Genomic DNA, 25,422 nt, shown 5'->3' with positions numbered 1-25,422 from the left:
TCCAACCACCTTCAGACCCTTCTTCATCTCTGTCAGCAGATGCTCCCACAGCTTTCCATCTCTGCAAAACAAATGATGATACTCTTGGGTCACATGGCCTCGACAGTTCATGTCACCCCCTTCGCACATCTTCACCTGCGCACTCCTCAATGGACCCTAGCTACCCAATAGTCCCAGGCAACGGATCTTTGTTCGCGACACATATCTGTGACATCGTCTCTTTGACAGTCTCTGCAGTGGTGGTTGAAATCTTCCAATCTCTCCAGAGGCCTTCTGTTCCATCTGCCTCCTCATCACCTAGTCATCACCACAGACGCATCCCCATATGCCTGGGTAGCTCACTTGAACGATTTCCAAACTCAAGGTCTTTGGACTGCCCAGGAAAAGAAACATCATATCAATTTCCTGGAACTCAGAGCGATGTTTTATGCCCTCAAGGCTTTTCAGCATCTCCTCTTTCCTCAAGTACTACTACTCTGCACAGACAATCAAGTTGCAATGTACTACATCAACAAACAGGGTAGGACAGGCTTTCGCCTGTTATGTCAGGAGGCCCAAAAGATTTGGTCTTGGGCGACAGCTCGCCATTTATTCCTGAAAGCTGTCTACATTCAGGGAGAGCAGAATTCCTTAGCAGACAATCTCAACAGAATTCTCCAACCCCACGAATGGACTCTTGATCCCATGACTCTCCAGTCCATTTTCGCTCAATGGGGCACTCCTCAGGTGGACCTTTTTGCGGCTCCTCACAATCATCAACTGCCCCAATTTTGCTCCAGACTCTACTCCCCTCACCGTCTGGCAGCAGATGCGTTTCTCCTGGATTGGACCAATCTATTCCTTTATGCCTTTCCTCCTCTACCTCTCATGTTGCGAACCTTGTTCAAGCTCAAGAGGGAACAAGCCACCATGATTCTCATCGCTCCACGGTGGCCCAGGCAACATTGGTTCTCCCTTCTACTTCAGCTCAGTTCCAGGGAGCCCATTCTTCTTCCACTGTTTCCTTCTCTGCTTACTCAGCATCAGCAGTCCCTCCTACATCCCAACCTGCAGTCTCTGCACCTGACAGCTTGGTTTCTCTCGGGCTGACCTCGGCTCACTCATTTCTTTCTCAGCCTGTCCGTTTTATTCTTGATGCTTCCAGGAAGCCGGCTACTCTTCAATGTTATCAATAGAAGTGGACCCGGTTTTCTTCCAGGTGTCTTCTGCATCATCATAGTAACATAGTAACATAGTAGATGACGGCAGATAAAGACCCGAATGGTCCATCCAGTCTGCCCAACCTGATTCAATTTAAATTATTATTTATTTTTTTTTTCTTCTTAGCTATTTCTGGGCGAGAATCCAAAGCTTTACCCGGTACTGTGCTTGGGTTCCAACTGCCGATATCTCTGTTAAGACTTACTCCAGCCCATCTACACCCTCCCAGCCATTGAAGTCCTCCCCTGCCCATCCTCCTCCAAACGGCCATGCACAGACACAGACTGTACAAGTCTGCCCAGTAACTGGCCTAGTTCAATCTTTAATATTATTTTCTGATTCTAAATCTTCTGTGTTCATCCCACGCTTCTTTGAACTCAGTCACAGTTTTACTCTCCACCACCTCTCTCGGGAGCGCATTCCAGGCATCCACCACCCTCTCTGTAAAGTAGAATTTCCTAACATTGCCCCTGAAACTACCACCCCTCAACCTCAAATTATGTCCTCTGGTTTTACCATTTTCCTTTCTCTGGAAAAGATTTTGTTCTACGTTAATACCCTTTAAGTATTTGAACGTCTGAATCATATCTCCCCTGTCTCTCCTTTCCTCTAGGGTTAACATATTCAGGGCTTCCAGTCTCTCCTCATACGTCTTCTGGCGCAAGCCTCCTATCATTTTCGTCGCCCTCCTCTGGACCGCCTCAAGTCTTCTTACGTCTTTCGCTAGATACGGTCTCCAAAACTGAACACAATACTCCAAGTGGGGCCTCACCAATGACCTGTACAGGGGCATCAACACCTTCTTCCTTCTACTGACTACGCCTCTCTTTATACAGCCCAGAATCCTTCTGGCAGCAGCCACTGCCTTGTCATACTGTTTTTTCGCCTTTAGATCTTCGGACACTATCACCCCAAGGTCCCTCTCCCCGTCCGTGCATATCAGCTTCTCTCCTCCCAGCATATACGGTTCCTTCCTATTATTAATCCCCAAATGCATTACTCTGCATTTCTTTGCATTGAATTTTAGTTGCCAGGCATTAGACCATTCCTCTAACTTTTGCAGATCCTTTTTCATATTTTCCACTCTCTCTTCGGTGTCTACTCTGTTACAAATCTTGGTATCATCTGCAAAAAGGCACACTTTTCCTTCTAACCCTTCAGCAATGTCACTTACATACATATTGAACAGGATTGGCCCCAGCACCGAACCCTGAGGGACTCCACTAGTCACCTTTCCTTCCTTTGAGCGACTTCCATTAACCACCACCCTCTGGCGTCTGTCCGACAGCCAGTTTCTGACCCAGTTCACCACTTTGGGTCCTAACTTCAGCCCTTCAAGTTTGTTCAACAGCCTCTTATGAGGAACTATATCAAAGGCTTTGCTGAAATCCAAGTAAATTACATCTAGCATATGTCCTCGATCCAGCTCTCTGGTCACCCAATCAAAAAATTCAATCAGGTTCGTTTGGCACGATTTACCTTTTGTAAAGCCATGTTGCCTCGGATCCTGTAACCCATTAGATTCAAGGAAATACACTATCCTTTCTTTCAGCAACACTTCCATTATTTTTCCAACAACTGAAGTGAGGCTCACCGGCCTGTAGTTTCCTGCTTCATCCCTGTGACCACTTTTATGAATAGGGACCACATCCGCTCTCCTCCAATCCCCAGGAATCACTCCCGTCTCCAGAGATTTGTTGAACAAGTCATTAATAGGACTCGCCAGAACCTCTCTGAGCTCCCTTAGTATCCTGGGATGGATCCCGTCTGGTCCCATCGCTTTGTCCACCTTCAGTTTTTCAAGTTACTCATAAACACCCTCCTCCGTGAACGGCGCAGAATCTACTCCATTTTCTCGTGTAACTTTGCCAGACAATCTCGGTCCTTCTCCAGGATTTTCTTCTGTGAACACAGAACAGAAGTATTTGTTTAGCACATTTGCTTTCTCCTCATCACTCTCCACATATTTGTTCCCAGCATCTTTCAGCCTAGCAATTCCATTTTTTATCTTCCTCCTTTCACTAATATATCTGAAAAAATTTTTATCTCCCTTTTTTACATTTTTAGCCATTTGTTCTTCCGCCTGTGCCTTCGCCAAACGTATCTCTCTCTTGGCTTCTTTCAGTTTCACCCTGTAGTCCTTTCTGCTCTCTCTTCTTGGGTTTTTTTATATTTCATGAACGCCAACTCTTTCGCCTTTATTTTCTCAGCCACTAGGTTGGAGAACCATATCGGCTTCCTTTTTCTCTTGTTTTTATTGATTTTCTTCACATAAAGGTCCGTAGCTATTTTTATCCCAGGACAAGCAGGCAGGTATTCTCACTAGTGGGTGATGTCATCAGACAGAGCCCCGGTACGGACGTCTCACAAGCACGTGTTGCTTGTAGAAACTTAAAGTTTCTAGATGCCCGCACCGCGCATGCGCCGGTGCCTTCCTACCCGGAGATCCGGGCGTGTCTCCTCAGTTCTTTCTTTTCCGCGGAGCTGAGAAGTTCAACTTCTTCATGCGCTAGCTGAATTCAGTTAAATTTGCCTTCCTTGTCCGCGTTTTCGTTTCTTTTAATTACAGTTAACAGTTCTTTTCTTTTTCAAAAAAAAAAAAAAAAAAAAGAGAGAAGATTATTTCCTCCGGCGGGTCGAACGGGCCGGCCACGTGGCTCAGGCCCACGGGCTTCGACCTCGCGGCGGAGATTTTCCGGCCTATGTCCCGGCCAATCACCGGTTTTAAAAAGTGCAGCAAGTGCCAACGCGCGATTTCACTCACGGACCCTCACTGGCGCTGTTTGCAGTGTTTGGGCCCTGACCACATCCCGAAATCGTGCGGGCCTTGCTCTACCCTTACGGCACGCTCATTCAAGCGGCGTTGCCTATTGTGGGAATCGATGTTCAAGATGGACGCAGCTAAGGATCCCTCAGCCTCCACTTCATCTGATACCTCCCCGGTTCGGGCGAAACCGGCATCGACTCCTCCTACATCGAGTGCGGTGAAACCGGCATCGCTCGCCCCGACACCATCCACGAGCTCGACGTCGGTGCCTGCCCCAGTCTCCTCGGTTCAGGTACCTCTTCCTTCCACAGTGCCACCAATGGTCATTAAAGTGCCGAAAGCTACTAAGCAGAAGCACTCGACCTCGAAGGAGCGCGATGCCCGTGCAGGAGGACCCCCTTTCGGTGCGGATCCCTCCCTATCGGCTTCGCTACGGTCCGTGCTGGAAGCTCAATTCGTTGAGCTCATGCAGACCATCGGACCCGGGCTCATCGCTGCCATACAGGGTGACCTCCCGGTACCGGTCCAAAGGGGCGGTCCGCCCCCTCCCCCTCCCCCGCACCGTTCGACCTCGACAACCGACGAGGACGAACGGGGGAGGGCGGCGATACCCACGCGGCAAGCCTCGCTTACCGACATGCCGCCATTAGAACCCATTACGCCTCCGCGCCAACATGGGACCAGACCTCCGATCGATACTCGAAGCCCTGGGCATAGTCAGGAAGAGTTCCTCCGTACTCCTTACCAGACTTGGGTAGCATCGCAGGAACCCGCATCGCAGACCCAGTGGCGATCCACTGCTTCCAGCCCTATCCACTTGGGGGCCTCGGGAGACCATGCGATGCACAGACGATCCCGATCCCCGTCCCGCCACCGAGACGGGCACCGATCGAGACACTCATCCTGGCACTCCTCACGCCATTCGGAGGTGTCACCGCAGAAAAAACTGCAACGTAGGGGATACTCCTCATCAGAGGCGTCCCCTCCGAGGGGCCCGGAGTACGAGGAGACACCGGTGCCCGATTCTCCTTGTCACTCCCCGATGTCCACGGACCTGGAGGCCTCCTCCTCCGCCAGCCCGTCCCACAGACCGACACTGGCGGAACAATTGTCCTTCTCATCATTCCTCCGACAAATGGCGGATGATCTGGATGTGACCCTTGACACGGGCTCCCGATACTCCAAAGAGTATCTGGACACCATGCACTTACCTAACCCTCCAACGGAGTCGCTTCGGCTCCCCCTGCATAAATTACTGGACCAGACCTTCATGCAGTGCTTCGAAACGCCGTATTCCATACCGGCGATCCCCAGCAAACTCGATGCTCGATACCGCATCGTGCACCATAAAGGGTTCGAGGGTCCTCAACTCTCCCACCAATCCCTGCTGGTCGAGTCCTCCCTAAAACGCTCTCATCCCTCCCAGGTCTACGCCTCGGTACCGCCGGGCCGAGAGGGGAGAACGATGGACAAATTTGGTAGAAAATTCTACCAAAACTCCATGATGGCGTCACGGGTGCTAAACTACAACTTCTTTTTCTCTTCCTATCTGGAGTTCTTCTTGCCGGTGCTCCGCAAGTTCACTCCGTTCATAGACAACCAAGCTCGATTCGAGTTCGAGGAAGTGGTAGCCTCCCTCTCCCAATTACGACTCCAGCTGATGCAATCCTCCTTCGATGCATTCGAACTCTCGGCACGCGCCGCCGCAAGCGCGGTAGCTATGCGTCGCCTGGCATGGCTCCGCACTATCGATATGGATCCCAACCTACAGGACAGACTCGCCAACGTACCATGTGCTGGAGCTGACCTGTTCGATGAGTCTATCGAAACTGTTACCAAGAAGCTGTCGGATCATGAAAAATCCTTTCAATCCATCCTACGGCCCAAACCCAAACCTCAACAGTCTCGACCTTCCAGGCCACCCCTGATTTACCAGCGGCGTTACATGCCCAGACAAACGCCCGCGGCGAGACAGCCTGCGAAGAGACAACCCCCCCAGAAGTCTCAGCAAAAAGTCCAGCCACCCGCTGTACCTAAGGCTCCCCAGCCCTTTTGACGCCCCTCCCGGGAGCATAACCTCGGCCTCTCCCATAGGGGGCCGCCTCCATCTTTTTTACCACAGATGGGAGGCCATAACCACGGACCTATGGGTCCTCTCCATCATAAGAGAAGGATACTCTCTTCAATTCCACCGGGTCCCCCCGGACCATCCTCCAAGAGAGTATCCTTCAAGCTCGACGCAGACCGCCCTTCTCCTTCAGGAAGTCCAAAACTTACTTCAGCTTCGGGCGGTCGAGACGGTCCCGTCAGACCAATTGAACCGAGGGTTTTACTCCCGGTACTTCCTCGTCCCGAAGAAAACGGGCGACCTGCGACCCATTTTAGACCTTCGGGCCCTCAACAAGTTCCTGGTCAAAGAGAAGTTTCGCATGTTGACTTTGGCTTCTCTATACCCCCTCCTCGAGCAGAACGACTGGTTATGCTCCCTGGATCTCAAGGAGGCCTACACTCAGATCCCCATTCACCCGGCCTCCCGAAAGTTCCTCAGATTTCGGGTGGGAAATCTGCACCTACAGTATCGAGTGCTACCATTCGGCCTATCTTCGTCCCCCAGAGTCTTCACAAAGTGCCTGGTGGTAGTGGCCGCGGCACTCAGGGACAGGGGTCTACAGGTCTTTCCATACCTCGACGACTGGCTCATCAAGGCCCCGTCAGCCCCAGAGGTCACTTCGGCGGCCTTGGCTACAACCTACTTCCTCCAGAATTTGGGCTTCGAGATCAACTTCTCCAAGTCCCATCTACAACCCACCCAGTCCCTCCCCTTCATCGGAGCGGTCCTGGACACCACCCGACTCCGAGCATTCCTGCCCCGGCAACGCATGGAGTCTCTTCTTCATCTCTGCCAGTCGGTGGTCACTCACCAATCCATACCGGCGAGACAACTGATGGTGCTCCTGGGCCATATGGCCTCCACAGTACACGTGACACCCTTTGCCAGACTCCACCTCAGGATCCCCCAGTGGACCCTGGCATCACAGTGGAATCAGACATCCGATCCACTATCCAAACGCATCGTAGTCACACCTGCTCTTCGGCAGTCTCTACTTTGGTGGATGAACTCTTTGAATCTATCCAGAGGTTTGCTGATGCACTCTCCCCCCCATCAGAAAGTTCTCACGACCGATTCGTCGAATTACGCATGGGGGGCCCACCTGGAGGGTCTCCGCACCCAAGGATTCTGGACCAGTGCGGAAAGACTACACCAAATCAATCTATTGGAACTCAGAGCCATCTTCAATGCGCTCCAAGCTTTCCAACATCTACTTCACGACATGGTAATCCTCATTCGCACAGACAATCAGGCTGCCATGTATTACATCAACAAGCAAGGGGGCACGGGCTCGTCCCTCCTTTGCCAGGAAGCTCTACGAGTCTGGGACTGGGCGGTGCGCCACAACGCCCTACTCAGAGCAGTATACATCCAGGGGGAGAACAACGTCCTAGCAGACAAACTAAGCCGTCTGCTACAACCGCACGAATGGACTCTCCATTCCAACCCCCTTCACCAAATCTTCACGCAATGGGGGACGCCTCAGATAGACCTCTTTGCGGCTCCCCACAACGCCAAACTGCCTCAGTTTTGCTCCAGGATCTACACTCCTCATCGCCTCGAGGCAGATGCTTTTCTACTGAACTGGGGGAAACGATTTCTATATGCGTTCCCACCATTCCCGCTGATCCAGAAGACTCTGGTCAAGCTGAAACTCGAACGGGCCACCATGATTCTAATAGCCCCTCGGTGGCCCAGACAACCTTGGTTCTCCCTCCTACTTCAACTCAGCAGCAGGGAACCAGTACCACTTCCAGTGTTTCCTTCACTACTTACTCAACATCAAGGATCACTACTTCATCCCAACCTGCAGTCTCTCCACCTGACAGCTTGGTTCCTCTCAACGTAACCCCTCACCAATTCTCACAAGAAGTGAGGGAAGTCTTGGAAGCTTCCAGGAAGCCCGCCACTCGACAATGCTACTCCCAGAAATGGACCAGATTCTCCTCATGGTGCGTTTCTAAGTCAAAGGAACCTCAGCGAGCTTCCTTATCCTCCGTGCTGGACTATCTCCTGCACCTATCTCAATCTGGGCTCAAGTCCACATCCATACGAGTCCACCTGAGCGCTATTGCGGCGTTCCACCAGCCTCTACAAGGGAAACCCCTCTCGGCCCATCCGGTGGTCGCCAGATTTATGAAAGGACTCTTCCATGTTAACCCTCCTCTCAAACCACCCCCAGTGGTTTGGGACCTCAATGTAGTCCTTTCCCACCTCATGAAGCCCCCGTTTGAACCACTCAACAGGGCCCCTCTGAAGTATCTCACCTGGAAAGTGCTTTTCCTTGTAGCCCTTACGTCCGCTCGCAGAGTCAGCGAACCCCAGGCATTGATGGCGGACCCACCATTCACAGTATTCCACCATGACAAGGTGGTCCTCCGCACTCACCCGAAATTCCTGCCTAAGGTGGTCTCCGAATTTCATCTCAACCAATCCATTGTACTTCCAGTATTCTTCCCTAAGCCTCATTCTCACCACGGAGAATCGGCCCTTCACACTCTAGACTGTAAACGTGCCTTGGCTTTCTACCTGGATCGCACCAAGCCACACAGAACCACTCCTCAACTTTTTGTCTCCTTCGATCCTAACAAGTTGGGAAGACCCGTATCAAAGCGCACCATCTCTAACTGGATGGCGGCTTGTATCTCTTTCTGCTATGCCCAGGCTGGATTATCACTCCCTTGTAAGGTCACAGCCCATAAGGTCAGAGCAATGGCAGCCTCAGTAGCATTCCTCAGATCAACACCAATCGAGGAAATTTGCAAGGCTGCCACCTGGTCCTCGGTTCACACATTCACCTCACATTATTGTCTGGATACCCTCTCCAGACGGGATGGACAGTTTGGCCAAACAGTATTGAAAAATTTATTCTCTTAAGTCGCCAACTCCCCCTCCATCCCACTGAGGTTAGCTTGGAGGTCACCCACTAGTGAGAATACCTGCCTGCTTGTCCTGGGATAAAGCAATGTTACTTACCGTAACAGTTGTTATCCAGGGACAGCAGGCAGCTATTCTCACGTCCCACCCACCTCCCCTGGGTTGGCTTCTCAGGCTAGCTACCTGAACTGAGGAGACACGCCCGGATCTCCGGGTAGGAAGGCACCGGCGCATGCGCGGTGCGGGCATCTAGAAACTTTAAGTTTCTACAAGCAACACGTGCTTGTGAGACGTCCGTACCGGGGCTCTGTCTGATGACATCACCCACTAGTGAGAATAGCTGCCTGCTGTCCCTGGATAACAACTGTTACGGTAAGTAACATTGCTTTATCGCTCCTTTCAGCTTAGACCACTGTCTTTCCACTTCTCTTATGTCCTCCCATCCTAACAGGTACTTTCCCATTGCATTAAAGTCCGTACGTTTGAAATCTAGGACTTTAAGTATCGTGCGGCCGCTCTCCACTTTAGCCGTTATATCAAACCAAACCGTTTGATGATCGCTACTACCCAGGTGAGCACCCACTCGAACATTAGAGATACTCTCTCCATTTGTGAGGACCAGATCCAATATCGCTTTTTCCCTTGTGGGTTCCGTCACCATTTGTCTGAGCAGAGCCTCTTGAAAGGCATCCACAATCTCCCTACTTCTTTCCGATTCCGCAGACGGAACATTCCAGTCCGCATCCGGCAGGTTGAAATCTCCCAACAGCAGAACCTCCTCTTTCCTTCCAAACTTTTGGATATCCACAATCAGATCCTTATCAATTTGCTGCGATTGAGTCGGAGGTCTGTAGACTACACCCACGTAGATAGAAGTTCCATCTTCTCTTTTCAGAGCAATCCATATCGCTTCTTCCTCTCCCCAGGTCCCTTGCATTTCGGTCGCTTGGATATTGATCTTTACATAGAGAGCTACTCCTCTACCTTTATGACCATCTCTGTCCTTCCTAAAAAGATTATATCCCGGTATGTTTGCATCCCATCCATGTGATTCACTGAACCATGTCTCTGTGATAGCAACAATATCTAGATCTGCCTCTAATATCAGGGCTTGCAGATCATGAACTTTGTTGCTTAGACTGCGAGCATTTGTGGTCATCGCTTTCCAGCTATTTTTCAGCGATAATCTCCTTTTTCGTATGGATTTTTGTGTCGTTTCACTTTCCGTTGCAATACTAAGAAATGAGTTGCTGATATTGCTTATGTTGCAGCCTTTACTACTATCACATCTTTTCTTTTGCCGGGGGTGGTCTCTATAATTGTCCTTCGTACATACACCACCCCCACCTTCTAGTTTAAATGCCTAGAAAAATATTGTCTAAATTTCTCTGCAAGGTTTCTTTTTCCTGCTGTAGTAATATGTAGCCCATCAGTGCAATATAGCTTCTTGTCCTTCCATGTATTTCCCCATCCTCCAATGTACCTGAAGCCTTCTTGATGACACCAGGCTCTGAGCCATCTATTAAAGTCCTCTGTGTTTTTCACTCTTTGCTCTCCTTTTCCATATGCAGGCAGTATTTCAGAAAAAGCTAAAGTCTTTACAAAAGGTTTCACGCCCTCACCAAGCTCCCGAAAAGCTTTCTGTGCTGCAAGTGTGGAGTTGTTGGCCAGGTCATTTGTTCCCAGATGGATAACAACATCAGTGTTAAAATCCTTAGTTTCTTCCTTAATTATAGTCAGTATTTGCCTGGAACTCCTGGTAGCTGAGGATCCTGGAAGACATTTCACTATTTTGGTCTCCTCGCCCTGTGTTCCAAGGTTAATGCCTCTGATGATGGAATCCCCCAACAGTAATATTTTTCTGTTTTTGGCTTTTTTATTTGTACTTAGGGTGCTCTTGTTCTCTTGAGTTTCCTTCATTGGTTCAAGTCCCACCTCCCTTCTGTTTTCCTGAGTATCGCAGTGCACTAGTGGAGCGAAGGAATTCTGTAGAGGTAATATTAGTGAAGGTGGATGTTTCTGTGTTACATGTCGCAGTCTTCCTGAGCCTACTGTGACCCATTTATTCCTGGGCTGTTTTATTCTTTGAGGTAGAGGTGGTAAGTTGGTATGATTTTGTGGAGTGATGGAAGCTGCTTTAATTGTATTCAATTCCTGTTTAAGTTTGCAGAGCTCCACCTTAATACTGGCAAGTTGAAGACAGATGGGGCAAGCCTTAAGCCTCCAAATAGTATGTCTTGGAATTAAAGCACCACAGTGATTGCATAGAATAAAGGTCATCTTGATTGGTTGTGAAGTGACTTGATTTGAGTAGTCCTGATTATATGGGTCTCTATATATGAATAGTGGCCCCTGGGGTTGGTGGGACTATAAGTAAGACTACAAGTAAGGCAGAAATATAGGCTCTATACCACCTAAAACACAGTATTTTAAACAAAAATGCAGGTTCTATCAGTGCTACCCTAAAACACAGGATTTATAACAGATTTTCCCTACTTTAGTCACCCTGAGCCACAGGCACCAGAAATATAGGCTCTATACCACCTAAAACACAGTATTTTAAACAAAACTGCAGGTTCTATCAGTGCTACCCTAAAATACAGGATTTTCCCTACTTTAGTCCCCCTGAGCCACAGACACCAGAAATATAGGCTCTATACCACCTAAAACACAGTATTTTAAACAAAACTGCAGGTTCTATCAGTGCTACCCTAAAACACAGGATTTATAACAGGATTTTCCCTACTTTAGTCACCCTGAGCCACAGGCACCAGAAATATAGGCTCTATACCACCTAAAACACAGTATTTTAAACAAAAATGCAGGAAGAGGAAATAAGATTTAACAGAGGAAAGAGAAGGATTTATTTTTTGTGCTTTTTTATATTTTTTTTTTAGTAAGAAACAGGGAGGAGAAGAGAAATTAAGCAGATATAATGCTGAAAACCAGTGAAAAGAGCAGAATATGAAATGTTGAGTAACTTAGCTTTTAGAAGTTCACAGGGCAGCCTTGTTTCAGCAATGTCCATCATGATCCAACTTCACTAGCAGTAGAACTAGTATTGGATTATCTTCTTTCTTTTTCTATCTCTGGTCTCAAGTCTACTTCTATCAGAGCACACCTCAGTGCCATTACTGCTTTTCATGAGCCAGTTCAGGGAAAACCTCTCACAGCTCATCCTTTAGTTTCCAGATTTATGCGGGGGCTTTTCAATGTGAATCCACCTCTCAAGCCCCCGCCTGTTGTCTGGGATCTTAATGTGGTTCTTTCCGCCTTAATGAAGCCTCCTTTTGAACCATTGGCCACAACTCCTCTCAAATTTCTCACTTGGAAAGTCATCTTTCTTATTGCTCTCACCTCTGCCAGGAGGGTCAGTGAGTTGCATGCACTAGTTGCGGATCCACCTTTCACTGTCTTTCACCATGACAAGGTGGTTCTACGTACACATCCAAAGTTTCTCCCTAAGGTTGTCTCTGACTTTCACCTTAACCAGTCCATTGTCCTACCTGTATTCTTCCCGAAACCTCATTCTCATCCTGGGGAACAGGGTTTGCATACTTTGGACTGTAAGCGTGCTTTGGCTTACTATTGGAGCGCACTAAACCTCACCGCTCCTCTCCTCAACTTTTTCTATATTTTGATCCCAATAAATTGGATCGTCCTGTTTCTAAACGTACACTATCCAATTGGCTTGCTGCTTGCATCTCGTTCTGTTATGCTCAGACCGGACTGACACTGGAAGGTTCTGTCATGGTCCATAGAGTAAGAGCTATGGCAGCATCTGTGGCTTTCCTCAGATCAACTCCTATTGAGAAAATCTGCAAAGCTGCTACTTGGTCCTCAGTTCATACTTTTACGTCTCATTATTGTCTGGATGCATTCTCCAGACGAGATGGTCACTTCGGCCAATCTGTTTTACAAAATTTATTTTCCTAATGGCCAACCTTCCCTCCATCCCTCTTTTTGTTAGCTTGGAGGTCACCCATTAGTTAAGAATATGCTGCCTGCTTGTCCTGGGATAAAGCACAGTTATTTACCGTAATTTTTTTTTTTTTAAATTTCATTCTAAAACTCGATTACTTTCAAGTTTCAGTACAAAACTAAAGCTTAGACGAAATGCCCCTCTATGCTTTCTCATACCTCAGAATGTATAATCTGTCTTGAAGAGCCCAATTCAAACACTAGAATATTTGGCTTGAGGAATGTTAGGTTAGATAATGCTTCTGAAGAAAAGACAGTGGATTCAAGAAAGCAGTTCTGTCAAGTCTTCTTCAATGGCTTCAATTCATTCTCAACCCAATAGAGTAGAAAAAGACAACGATGATAAAAAGACCAACAAATTAAATGACCCCCCCAAATAGTGGTTATCTGAGATCTCTCTTTTTTCTCCACTCTTTTTGGGGATATTGATACAGTGGTCTTTTAATCATAGTTGCTATTGTAATATTCGAGGTTTTCAATTCCTTCTACCATTCCATTTTCAAGTTGCAACATCTGCTCCTCTCTTCTCAGGACACAGAGATAGATCTGAAGCTCCTCACCAAGGTTTTGGCTCCTGAACAGGAAGTGCGTGAGGTAATATCTAATAGTATGCCTGGTTTTATTAACATTTCACTTTCCAACCATGAATCCTTTTTCCCCCACTACCTTCATACTGCCCTTCCTATAAACTTTTCTTGTCGTATGCATTTCATGCGTACGTCCCTTCACCCTGTTACATATCAGAATTCTCCCTCACTATATCTCCCTCCTCATTGCAGAAGCCGGCATGTGCCCCTCTCTTCCATGTCTCCTGCATATGTCTCTTTTCCCCATTACACTCATTTATTCAGAGCTCTTTCCTCTCATAACATCACAGACTTGAGCATTTTCTTCTCATTCCTTTTCTAGAATACGCTATGTCTTATGACTTATGTCAGCCTCTCGCCTCCATTTATACACCAGCTCTGTAAACTTAATGCTATGGTAGCTCTATTTAAGCAAACAATATATTTCAGTCTTGCTTTCTACATGCCAAGCCTGTAGGAGCTTATTTTTTCTGCTCGTGTTTTCTTAGTGATGTTTTTGGTATTTCCCTTGTGGGTCTGCCCTTGTGCTATGGAGGTTCCCTGCATAGACATCCTTGTAGCAGGCAATCGCAGATGATTGGAGAACGTCTGCTTCTGGGGGGTTCCCTGCGAGGCAGTAACATAGTAAATGATGGCAGATAAAGACCCATATGGTCCATCCAATCTGCCCAACCATACATGCTCCATAAATTAATTTAGTTTAAAGGGTCCCTTTTCTTAGATATTACTGGATCAGAAGCCCAGAGCTGTGCCCAGTAGTGTGCTTAGGTTCCATCTACTGGACTCCCCATCAAAGTTCACTCCAGACCATCTTAACCATCCCAGCCATCGAAACCCTCCCCAGCCCGTCCTCAACTGAATGTCCATATACGGGACACAGACTGTGCAAGCTTGCCCAGTATCGGCCTTAGTTCCTTCAATGTATACCCATTATTTTCTGATTCGAGATCCTCTGTGTTCATCCCACGTTTATTTGAACTCTGTTACCGTTTTCTTCTCCACTATCTCCCCCGGGAGCACATTTCAAGAATTTGAACATCTGAAATATATCTTCCCTGTCCCTCCTTTCCTCTAGGGCAGGGGTGTCAAATGTCAGTCCTCGAGGGCCGCAATCCAGTTGGTTTTTCAGGATTTTCCCAATGAATATGCATGAGAACTATTTGCATGCACTGCTTTCATTGTATGCTAATAGATCTCATGCATATTCATTGGTGAAATCCTGAAAACCCGAATGGATTGCAGCCCTCAAGGACCGATATTTGACACCCCTGCTCTAGGGTATGCATATTCAGGGCTTCCAGTCTCTCCTCATATGTCTTCTTGCACAAACCTCCTACCATTTTCATCGCCTTCCTCTGGACTGCTTCAAGTCTTATGTCCTTTGCCAGTAAGCCCACTGTTCAGCCTGCTGGACAGAGCAAGGCTCCGGGATCGGGAGCTAGCTCATCCCAGATTGTCTGCTAGTGGGTTTAGCACAGGCTTTCCTATTTCACTTCCTCTTATTTCCCAGTCTCTCACTAACTCTATCTCTTTTTTTCTTTTCCAAACATTGCCCCCCACTTCCCAGCTTATACCCTCTTTCTCTCCCCTTCCTTCCAAGTGTGTGCCCTCATTCTCCCCTCTTTCTAGCTTTTGCTCTCTTTCTCTGCTCCCTCTCTCCGTACTTCCATCCCTTTTTTCCTGCTCTCTTTCCATCCAGCATCTGCCCCTCTCTCCCCCCTTTCCATCTAACATCTGCCCCTTCTCTCTCCCCTTTCCATCTAGCGTCTGCCCCCTCTCTCCCCCCTTTCCATCCAGCATCTAACCCTCTCTCCTCCTTCCACTCAGTGTTTTTCCTCATTCTTCTCATTTTCATCCAGAGTCCGTCCTTTTTCTCTTGTCCCCCCACAACATCTGGCCCCTCTCTCTCCCCACTTCCATTCAACATTTGCCTCCCCCCATGTCATCCAGCATCTGCCTCCCGCTTTCCCCTTTCTATGCACTGTTTGTTCGTCCTCCCCCCCCCCTCCATCTGGTGTCTGTACCCTCTCCTCACCCTCATCCAGCATCTGCCTTCTCTCTCCCCCATGTCGTCCAGTGTCTTCTCCCTCTTCCTCCTTTTCTATCTAGCCTCTGTCCCTCATCCAGTTTCTATCCCCCTCCTCCCCTTTCTATCTGGCATCTGTACCCTCTCTCTGCCTCATCCGGCATTTACCACCCTCTTCCCCATTTCTGTCCAGCATGTTTCCTCTCCCCTCTCCATCTGGCATCTGTCCCTCTATTTCTTTCATCTCTCCTTCTCCCCCTCCATCCAGTGTCTAAACCCCCTTCCTTCCAACACCCTTGGCCCCGCAGATGCTGCTGTTTGTGTTCAGCAGCAAAAACAAAGAAAAAGACTTGTGAGGCTGCACTGTTCATGCTTGCATTTGCCCTGCCCCCTCTGACAGCATTTCCTGTTCCGGAGCAGGGCCGAAAGCCATGAGTTTGAACAGTGTGGCCCTGTGAAGTATTTTTATTTCTTTTTGTCACTGTAGACTAGCAACAATGGGGAGATATTGGTGGTCTCCCCCTCCAGAGTTTTGGAGGTGCCAAGGCATCCATGACTCCTCCCATTCCTATGCCTATGCCACAGGCCGAATGTTCTTACATATCCTCCCATCTCCCTTTTGAAGTTGTATTCTAACTGAAGTGCTTGTTTGTCAGGTTGGAAGACACCTGTGCATGGGCAGTGTGGCACTTACTAGTTAGCTCTGTGCTGGGTCATCCAGCTGTGAGATTATTTGGCCTGCTGTCCTCCGAAAACACCTGTTACTTTTTTGGAATCCAGTGGATTACAGGACCCGAGGCAGCATGGAACAGGAAGCATGTGCAAATCTGAAAACTACTCAGGATGCCTGAATGTGCCCTGTGGTGGTGGATTTTAACCTGCAGTAAGCAACTTAATATAAGGACCCCCCCAAGGGTGTCACGTGATGCTATGAGCGGGTGAGGACGTGTTTTTGGCCGGCTCCAGGACCCTGCTCTCTTGATTTGTTATATAATTCTTCTGGCCAGCTTTACGGAAGGGCTTCGTACCTGCACCAGTGGAAGACCATATGGAAAAATACATTACTCGATCTCAGGAATCAGAGGCTTATGAAATCGGTGCGGAAAGATCAAGACTGCGCTAAACCTGCTGAGCCAAAAATGGCGGACACATTGGCCACTGCAGTCTCACAGTTTATCGAGACAGCGCTTAATGAAATTAAAGCAGCAGTTGCACAAGTCTTGGCTCCCCAAATGGAACATCTAGGGACCCAGATGACTCATCTTGAACAACTCCTGTTGGACAATTTTTCTTGGACCACGGAGTTAGAACAGCAGGTCTCCACAATGGAGGATACGGTGAACTCATGAAATGGACATATTGGCCTTGCAGGAACAGCTACGATCACAGGTGGACAAGCTCGACCTCGAAAACAGATCCCGAAGCAGTAATTTGCGCTTCCTCGGTATTCCAGAGATCATTTCAGATCCTCGCCTGTTACCCGAGTTGGAAAGTTGGAAATGGATTACCCTAGTACTTCATCACTAGGCCCCATATCTCTAAAATGTGCTCACCGCATTGGAGCACATACGGATCGGGACTCACAGCCCAGAGTGGTCATTGTGAAATGCCTGAATTATCGCCATAAAATGGAGATACTTAAACAGTAGCAGGCCAAGCGAGACACCTTACATTACATTACATTAGGGATTTCTATTCCGCCCTTACCTTGCGGTTCAAGGCGGCTTACAAAAGATTTATAAACTGGGTTACAATGGAGGAACCGATGATAAATTAGGGTGGTAAATAGATAATTTCGGGCTAGGATAAATACAGTTTACAGGAAGTGTGTAAATGGAGGTTACATTAGTAGCATAGTTGTTATTGCTGGTGTAGTGAGGGTAGATTTTTGTCTATTTTGGCGTTGTTAATAGTAGGTGAAGTTAGGGCTGATTTAGGAATTTCTTAAAAAGTATTGTTTTTATTTCTTTTCTGAATGTCTTATAGTCTGATGTGGTCATCAGCAGGTTAGAGATCCTGGTATCTTACAGTTCCAGGGAGCCAAAATTTGTTTCAGCCAGGATTATTCCGCTGCACTTACTGACTGAAGAAATGGTTTTTACCCGCTGTGCACAAAGCTTGTGGAATATAAAGCTCGTTTCATGTTCTTATATCCTGCACTACTCAAAATTCAGCACAATGGAGCCTGGCACTCATTTGTGGCAGCCCAAGAAGCCGTAGATTACATTAATGTGACCTTTGGACCATCCGCAGATTCCACTTGATCTATCTCAGACTTTATTTTATTTTCTCTTCTATTTGGACTGGTTAGGCATATCAGGCCTTGCAGGGTGGCCTGGTTGTTGCTGCTGGTTAGGAGAATTGACATTGTTAATTGTTAATTGTTAATTGACTATTGTAATTCACTCTTATTAAACATTACACAAAAAGAAAAAAAACGTCTACAAATAATACAAAACACTGCAGTTAAAATCATTCATAATGGCAAAAAATACGACCATGTAACACCCTTTTTAATAGACTCACACTGGCTCCCAATTAATCAACGAATAACCTATAAAATATCACTTCTAACTTTCAAAACTCTACTCAATAATGAACCTTTATTTATAGATCAACTATTAATTCCATATAGCTCATCCCGAGCATTAAGATCAACTGCTTTAGGAACACTTACTGTACCTTCTCTAAAGATCATCGGAACCAGACGTCACGAGATATTCTCAGTCATGGCTCCCCTTACTTGGAATGCCCTTCCTTTATACATTAGAGAAACCAAAGATCTGAACATATTTAAATCTAACCTAAAAACTTTCTTTTTTAAAACTTCTTTTAATATGTAAAACCTTCTCATTTACTATTATTTTTTAATTTTTTTTAATCAGCAATTTTAAATAATTCCCATTTCTTTTTTCTCAACTTCTCTCAATATGACTTTCTAAACCCCCAACCCTAATGTTTTATCCTCTGTCATATTTTCACTTTCTTCTCCTCTGAGAAACGCAATATGTAACTTTAACCTACTTTATCCCTTCCCATTGTTTCTCAAATTTGTCAGTATTGTCTGTCCGAAATTTTTATGTACCTCTTTTAAAACTATGTATAGCATTTCTTTTTAATTGTTGCTCGCTTAGTACAAAATAGGCGATTTATCAAAATCAATAAAACTTGAAACTTGAAACTTGTTACTGTGTATGGGAGGGTGGGGTCCCGTAAGGCGTCCCTTATGGGCCTGGTAAAGGGTTTCCCCCATCGGGGAATGTTCTGTGGGTTTGTTGGGGGTGGGGGTTGGGGTGGGATATCTGATGGAGAACAGCACCTAATGGCCCATGTTCTGTGTTAGGCATTGTGGGGTTTACTGTGGAAGCGGGGGGGATTGGGGTGAGTATTCAGCCTTTTCCATTTAGTGTGTGTGCACTAGGGTGAGGCTGGGTGCCTGGGTGCATAGCTTACGATCTGTTAATTGTGTGAGTGAGTATCCCTGTTGGTGATCATGGGTGACAGACCGTTGTCCTGGAATGTTTCTTTCATAACATCTCCGGTGAAACACACCAAGATTCTGAGACAATTGAAACATCACAAAGCAGATCTAGCGTGCCTACTAGAGACCCGGTTGACTGTGGAGGAGAACAAATAAACTGCAGAAAGGTTGGGTGGGTAAGGTGTTTTATGCCTCCTCCCCAGGGAAAAAGGCTGGTGTGTGTCTTTTGGTCCGTAGGGGATTGAACTGTGTAATATCTGTCTCACAACAAGATCCCATGGGTAGATACCTGCTCCTACATATTTCTCTACAGGGTACTGACTTTCGATTGCTTATAGTGTTTGGCCCTAACATTTATTCCCATGACTATTTCAAAAATTTGGTGAATCTTGGATTGGGGGATTCTTCATTGCCTCTTATAGTGGCAGGAGACCTCAATCAGGCGTTAGATGCTACTTTAGACAGAACTATTGCGGCTCCCACACTGCTTGTAAGATTACTAAAGGTATTCCTTTTCTTTGTAAATCATTGGGATTAATAGACCCTTGGCGATTGCTACATCCTTTTGAGCATGACTACAAGCACCAATCCCGGGCGTATGGGTCTTTTTCTCACAGAGACTACCTGTTAGTTTCTGACACCATTTTTTCCCAGGTTTTGGACGCGGCAGTTGGTCCCCTTGAGATCTCGGACCACTGTCCCATTTGGATTGATGTATCCTTTGGGATTCTCCCCATAGGGGCTTTACGGTAGAGATTTCCATCATATTTGCAGGAGGACCCTGACTTTCTGAACTATTTGCAACAACGGTGGGATGACTATGTGACCAACATCAATTTGAACCCCAATTATTTTGGGAAACAGCTAAAGTAGTTCTTAGGGGGGACATCATTGCTTTTCTTTCAGCGCGTTGCATACGGATAGCGAATGGCATTCTAAGGTTAGAAAAACGCTATGTAACCCTGAAAGCCTGGTATCTTGGGCAACCCTTGCCTGTAATGCAGGAGGAGCTTCAATCAGTTCAGGTTGCGCTTAATGCGTTGTTGCATGAGCATACTAAGATTACTGTAAATTTAAATTTTACCGATATGAGAACTGGACAGGAATAATTACATTACATTAGTGATTTCTATTGGCCGCTTTAACAAAAAATTGGCAGGATGACAGATATATAGCTAAGATTAAGCGGGGGGGGGGGGCCGACTCCTACTCGATGAGGCCACAAGACATTGCGGACGCCTTTTATCAACATTTTTTGACGTTTTACTCTACCCCGGGTCCTTATCAAGGTCCAGATATTGTGAACTATTTAGAGCAGTGGTTCCCAACCCTGTCCTGGAGAAACACCAGGCCAATTGGGTTTTCAGGCTAGCCCTAATGAATATGCATGAAGCAAATTTGCATGCCTATCACTTCCATCATATGCAAATCTCTCTCATGCATATTCATTAGGGCTAGCCTGAAAACCCGATTGGCCTGGTGTTCCTCCAGGACAGGGTTAGGAATCACTGATTTAGAGGATGTGGGCATGCCCCAGTTTACGACCATGCAACATGAAGTCTTAAATAAACCCATCTAGGGTCCGGAGATTCAGGAAATGATAAAACAGTTATGCATATGCACTGCCCTGGGACCAGACAGGTTTTCCCCCCAATTTTATTAAATGTTAGCACCGCAATTATGTGAACCTCTTTTTTGATATTATGCAAGGGCTTTGCGAATGAGGCCACCATTATGTTTGAAAGACCAGGTCCCAATTTGTATTAGCCAAGGGAGGAGATGGAATCATATTGCCCCATTTATTTAATAAATGTGGACTTAAAAATCTTGGCCTGCTTACCGGCTAATCGATTGATCCCTTTGCTGCCAAACCTTATTTCCACAGAGCAGGTGGGCTTTGTACAGGGCAGACATTCGGTTTTGAACGTACGAAAAGCTTTATTGGCAATGGCTAGAGCTCAATCTATGAATATACAGGGTATATTAATGGGATTAGACGCAGCTAAGGCCTTTGACCAAGTGCACTGGTATTACCTGTTTCAAATAGTGGAATATGTTGATATTGGGGGGTAGTTCTTGAACACTTTAAAGGCTTTATACTCTGCTCCCATGTCAGGGATGCCCATTGTCCCCTTTATTATTTCTACTTTATTTGGAACCTCTTCTATGCACTGTTAAGAAGGATGATGAGTTGGTAGGGCTACCCGAAGGCTTCGCCCAGTTATGAGTACTACCTTTGCTGACGATTTACTGTTGACCCTGGCACAACCCAGGTGTTCACTGTTGCGAGCCTTGGAGTTATTAGATGAGTTTAATGTACACTTCTCCCTCCGTATTTGTGGTTTCAGCATTCACGGTTTCGATTATTCATGGTTTTTAGCCCTCTGGCTCCTCTCCCAAAATTACATCAGCTTGCATAGAGAAATCGCTGATTCCAGAGAAAATCGCCAATACCCAGCACTTTCTTCACCATGTTTTCCCTCTCCTTCAGCCACCATGTTATTCACAGTTTCACCAAATTCATGATGTTTTTTTGTGGTTTTTTTATAAATCTTTATTCATTTTTGATTCTTACATCAAGTGAATTATAAATAATAAAACAATTTTCACAGATCACTTGTAATTACAATCTTATATTCTTATAAGATAAAATAAATACCCCCGCTTTATCAATATTCCCATGACCATCATGAACTTAATGTTCTCAGGTTCATGATGGTTTTTAATAGAAAACAGCAAATAACATATGAAAAAGTTATTTGCGATTTTTCTGTATTTGCGGTTCTGTTAATTCCTTATCACAGCGAATACGGAGGGAGAAGTGTGTACTCTGGGTTGACATTGAATCAACAAAAGTCTTTGGTACTTCGGTTGCAAGCAGCTGTCCGGGATGGCTGGACAGGACCCTTTCCTTTGGAGTGGGCGCCTCATCATTTGAGATATTTGGGAATACTTATACCGCAAGAATTGACCCAACTTTATATTATTAATGTGACACCTTTACTGATGCAAACGATGCCTGGAAGGCATACCCGCTTACATTATTGGGTAAAACTGCGTTTTACAAAAAGCTGGTGATTCTCCAATGGGTCTATATCCTTCAAACGCTGCCATTGAGGCAAGGTCATTTGTTATTATTGCAGAGGTCCTTAACCAACTACTTGTGGGGGGGCAAATGTTCTCGCATCCCTATGAACACCTTGTTATTACCCAGGGACCAGGGGGGTTTAGGTTTATTACATTTGGGAAGATTTAATCTGGTTTGCTAACTTAGACATGTGAATGACTGGTTCTGTGGGATTACTCATTTCTCTGTGACAACTGTTGAATGTATGGCCTTCTCTCCCTATCATTTTAGCTATTTACTTCATGTTAAAAAATTGCCGGAGTGTACCCATTCCTTTGGCGATTTATTTTTGTTCCCAGCACGCAAAACTTGGAAATGTATATGTAAACTGTTAAATATACTCCCGTATAAAACTCTGTGCCTGCCAATAGGGGGTAATGGCAATTTTATTCCGGGGATGGGTCACAGGTCCTTCTCTGATTGGACTCGGAAGGGTTTGCTGTATTTGTCTCAGGTGTTACAGTCTGATGGTAAGCTGCAGTCATTTCAACAGTTGCGGGAGTCCTTTCATTTAGGACTCAAGGACTGGTATTCCTACAGATAACTACATCGTTATGTTATTACCCTGCCTAGCAATGCTTTGTTGGAAAAGACTCAGGAAAAATTATCGGAATCTCTATGTTTGACAGCCCAGGTGCCTATCCCGCTCCGTTTTCATCGCTTTTTGCAGGAGTTGGCAGGCAAATTAAAATATGCAGTGGTGGTGGCATGCTGGACTGTGGATTTGCAGTTACCTATTTCAGCGAATGTCATCAAGAAAAGTCTGAAACTGGGACCTCAAGTACTAAAATCAGCAGCAGAAAAAGAGCGATTCTATAAGTTGCTTTCTTTGCACCTACTCCGGCGTATTGGGACATATGTTTTGGTCCTGTCCGGGCTTTAAGGCTTACTGACGAAGATTGGGCAACTAGATAACATTCTGGAGGCTCACTGATACCTTTCTCTTTACTTTGAAGTTGTCCTTGTTCCCGGTGCGGCGGGGATGCGCAACCTTTGTTCAAAAATCAATACTTATGGGCATTACGGCCATTTTACAATGTTGGCTGTCGCCCCATACCCCAACACTGATGCTTTGGCTGACCTTGATGATACAGTTGGCTGGGTTTGAATGTCAAGCTCTTTCCAATCTGGACTCTAAACTGGGCACTTTGTTTCTCCAGTGTTGGTTGCCGTTCTCTGCTACATTGGCCCCACGTGCCAGAAGTAGACTCTTGAGTTGATGCATTCTGCTTTCTTTTTGGACTTAGTTGGGTGGCTGTTCCCAAGATGGGTGGGTGGGAGGGACGGGAGGGGGGATTACTGGGGTTGTTATTGCTTGGTATTTGTGCTGTGATTTGAGTTTGTACTATTGAAAAATGTTAATAAAAATGATTTAAACATAATATAAGGACCCCATTATTTTAAAACATTTTTTTCTTTTACTCAAAAATCATATTTAGAAACTGGGGTAGAAAGTAGGCCCACTGAACTGAACTGGTTAGTTCAGCTACCTCATAGTTAAAGGTCTCCAATAGTTAAAACTTAATGGAGGAGTATAAGGTTTTTGAGTAAAAGAAGAGACATTTAAAAAATAATATAATTAAAGGAGAGTGGGGAGCATACTCCAGCTCAACCAGGCCTTGAGGCATACCTTTTGCATACAGTGCCTCCTTGGTATGTAAATTCATTGTGGGTATCCTGAAAACCTGATGGGACTGGCTTGAGAGGCACTGACATTACAGATAACCAAAGCAGGACTTGTACAAAATTGAAAACAAATAATGAAAAACAATGGATATACTGTATTTGGTGAAATGTATATGATGTTCCATGTCGTCCCCTAGTGTTAGTCCTCCATATGTTAGCTTATGCTTCTCTCTCACACAGGATGATGTCGTTTGGGACTGGGATCTGTTGTACACGGAAGTGTCCTCAGAGCTTCTGACAGAGTGGGATCTTCTCCTTGGTGAGAGTGAGGACCCCAGAAAGCTGGCATCCCTTCAAACTTAAGTTAGAACCTCCCTGTAATGAAAGACACAAAACCAGTCTACTCATTTCTGGTTAAAAATATATTTTCTGTTAAATTTATCGTATGACCTATCTTTGTCTCTTCTTCTGCTACATCCAAGTGGACCTTTGGGCCTATCTACCCTGCCAGAGAGAAAAGGGTGAAGACATCCAGAGATCCAGACTTTGAACTCATACGTTGCTACACTCCCTAAAATATGCAAACACCACAACTCAAATACTGCTGCATATAAGATTTGAATTGTTCAGTTGGTCAGTCTTTCCTAAAATCCCTATGCTGACTTCTAGCTCTGAGCTAAGTTCAAAATCGTGATGCTGGCCTCCAAAGTCTTGCAGCAATTTATCTCTGCTGCCAACATTTCATGAATCAAAGAGAAAACCTTTGACTGGTCAGTTCTGGATTAGCCTCTAGCTGCTGAGATTCAAAAAACTGATCAAACTGGGGATGTTTGAAGCAGCTCTGTAACCCCTAAAACAGTGTTTCTCAACTCAGTCCTGGAATCCCCCCTTGCCAGTCAGGTTTTCAAGATACCCACAATGAATATGCATGAAAGACATTTGCATATAATGGAGGCAATGTGGATATCTTAAAAACCTGACTGGCAATGGGGGGATTCCAGGACTGAGTTGAGAAACACTGCCCTAAAAGACTGTTGGGCCCCGATGCTAAGATACTTTCTGTGGCAGTAAGACTTGTTAAAGCAGTGTTACTGCATGGAAAGCTCTCCTCTCACTGCACAAAAGGTTTCTCGGTGGCTGCTACCAATCCTCTTAGCAGCCACCGAGAACCCTATGCAAATGCATTACAAGGAGCTTATTAGTATTGTAATGAGCTTTCCTTGTGATGCATGAACAGGAACACCCCTCCCCCATTTCTGAGGAATCGAGGCTGACATTTTCCCAACAGCTCTGGAGCTGCCAGTATCTGTTGTACATGTGTGAGGCACATAACAGCTGTGCCTATTAAAAACAAAACAAAAAGTTATTTGCAGCTGAGCCAGCAACCCCTGCTCTCCCTGTTGGCTCAATGGCAGGGGAATCCTTGATCAGCTGAGCTGTGGGACTCTTCCCCTGCTGCTCGGCTCTTCGAGAATTCCTCTGCTGCTGAGCCGGCAGGGAGAACAGGAGTTGCTGGCTCAGCTGCAAAGGATTTTGGGCGCAGATATTGTGCATGCTTTATGAGCTCACACAACAGATGTACCCATTAGAAAAATGTGTGTGGATGAGCCAGCACTTCCTGCTGACTCATCTGATTGTGG

General features: G+C 46.1%; 1 protein-coding gene across 3 annotated transcripts in view; it reads left to right on the top strand.

Moving 5' to 3' along the window:
* Positions 1-24,577, top strand: part of IFT43 (intraflagellar transport 43) — a 150,164-nt gene extending 125,587 nt beyond the window's left edge. For 2 of the 3 annotated variants that reach the window (XM_033951645.1, XM_033951644.1), the window contains 2 exons: positions 13,467-13,529; positions 24,023-24,577. In XM_033951645.1, the coding sequence (XP_033807536.1) occupies positions 13,467-13,529; positions 24,023-24,145 (186 nt within the window). In that variant the 3' untranslated portion in view covers positions 24,146-24,577. The remainder of the gene's footprint in view (positions 1-13,466; positions 13,530-24,022) is intronic. The other variant, XM_033951646.1, reaches the window with a different exon arrangement.
* Positions 24,578-25,422: the final 845 nt, after the last annotated feature.

This window comes from Geotrypetes seraphini, chromosome 7, assembly GCF_902459505.1.
Source record: "Geotrypetes seraphini chromosome 7, aGeoSer1.1, whole genome shotgun sequence".
Taxonomy (NCBI): Eukaryota; Metazoa; Chordata; class Amphibia; order Gymnophiona; family Dermophiidae; genus Geotrypetes; species Geotrypetes seraphini.
Note: the sequence above shows the minus strand (reverse complement) of the source record. Positions and strands in the feature narration are given on the sequence as shown.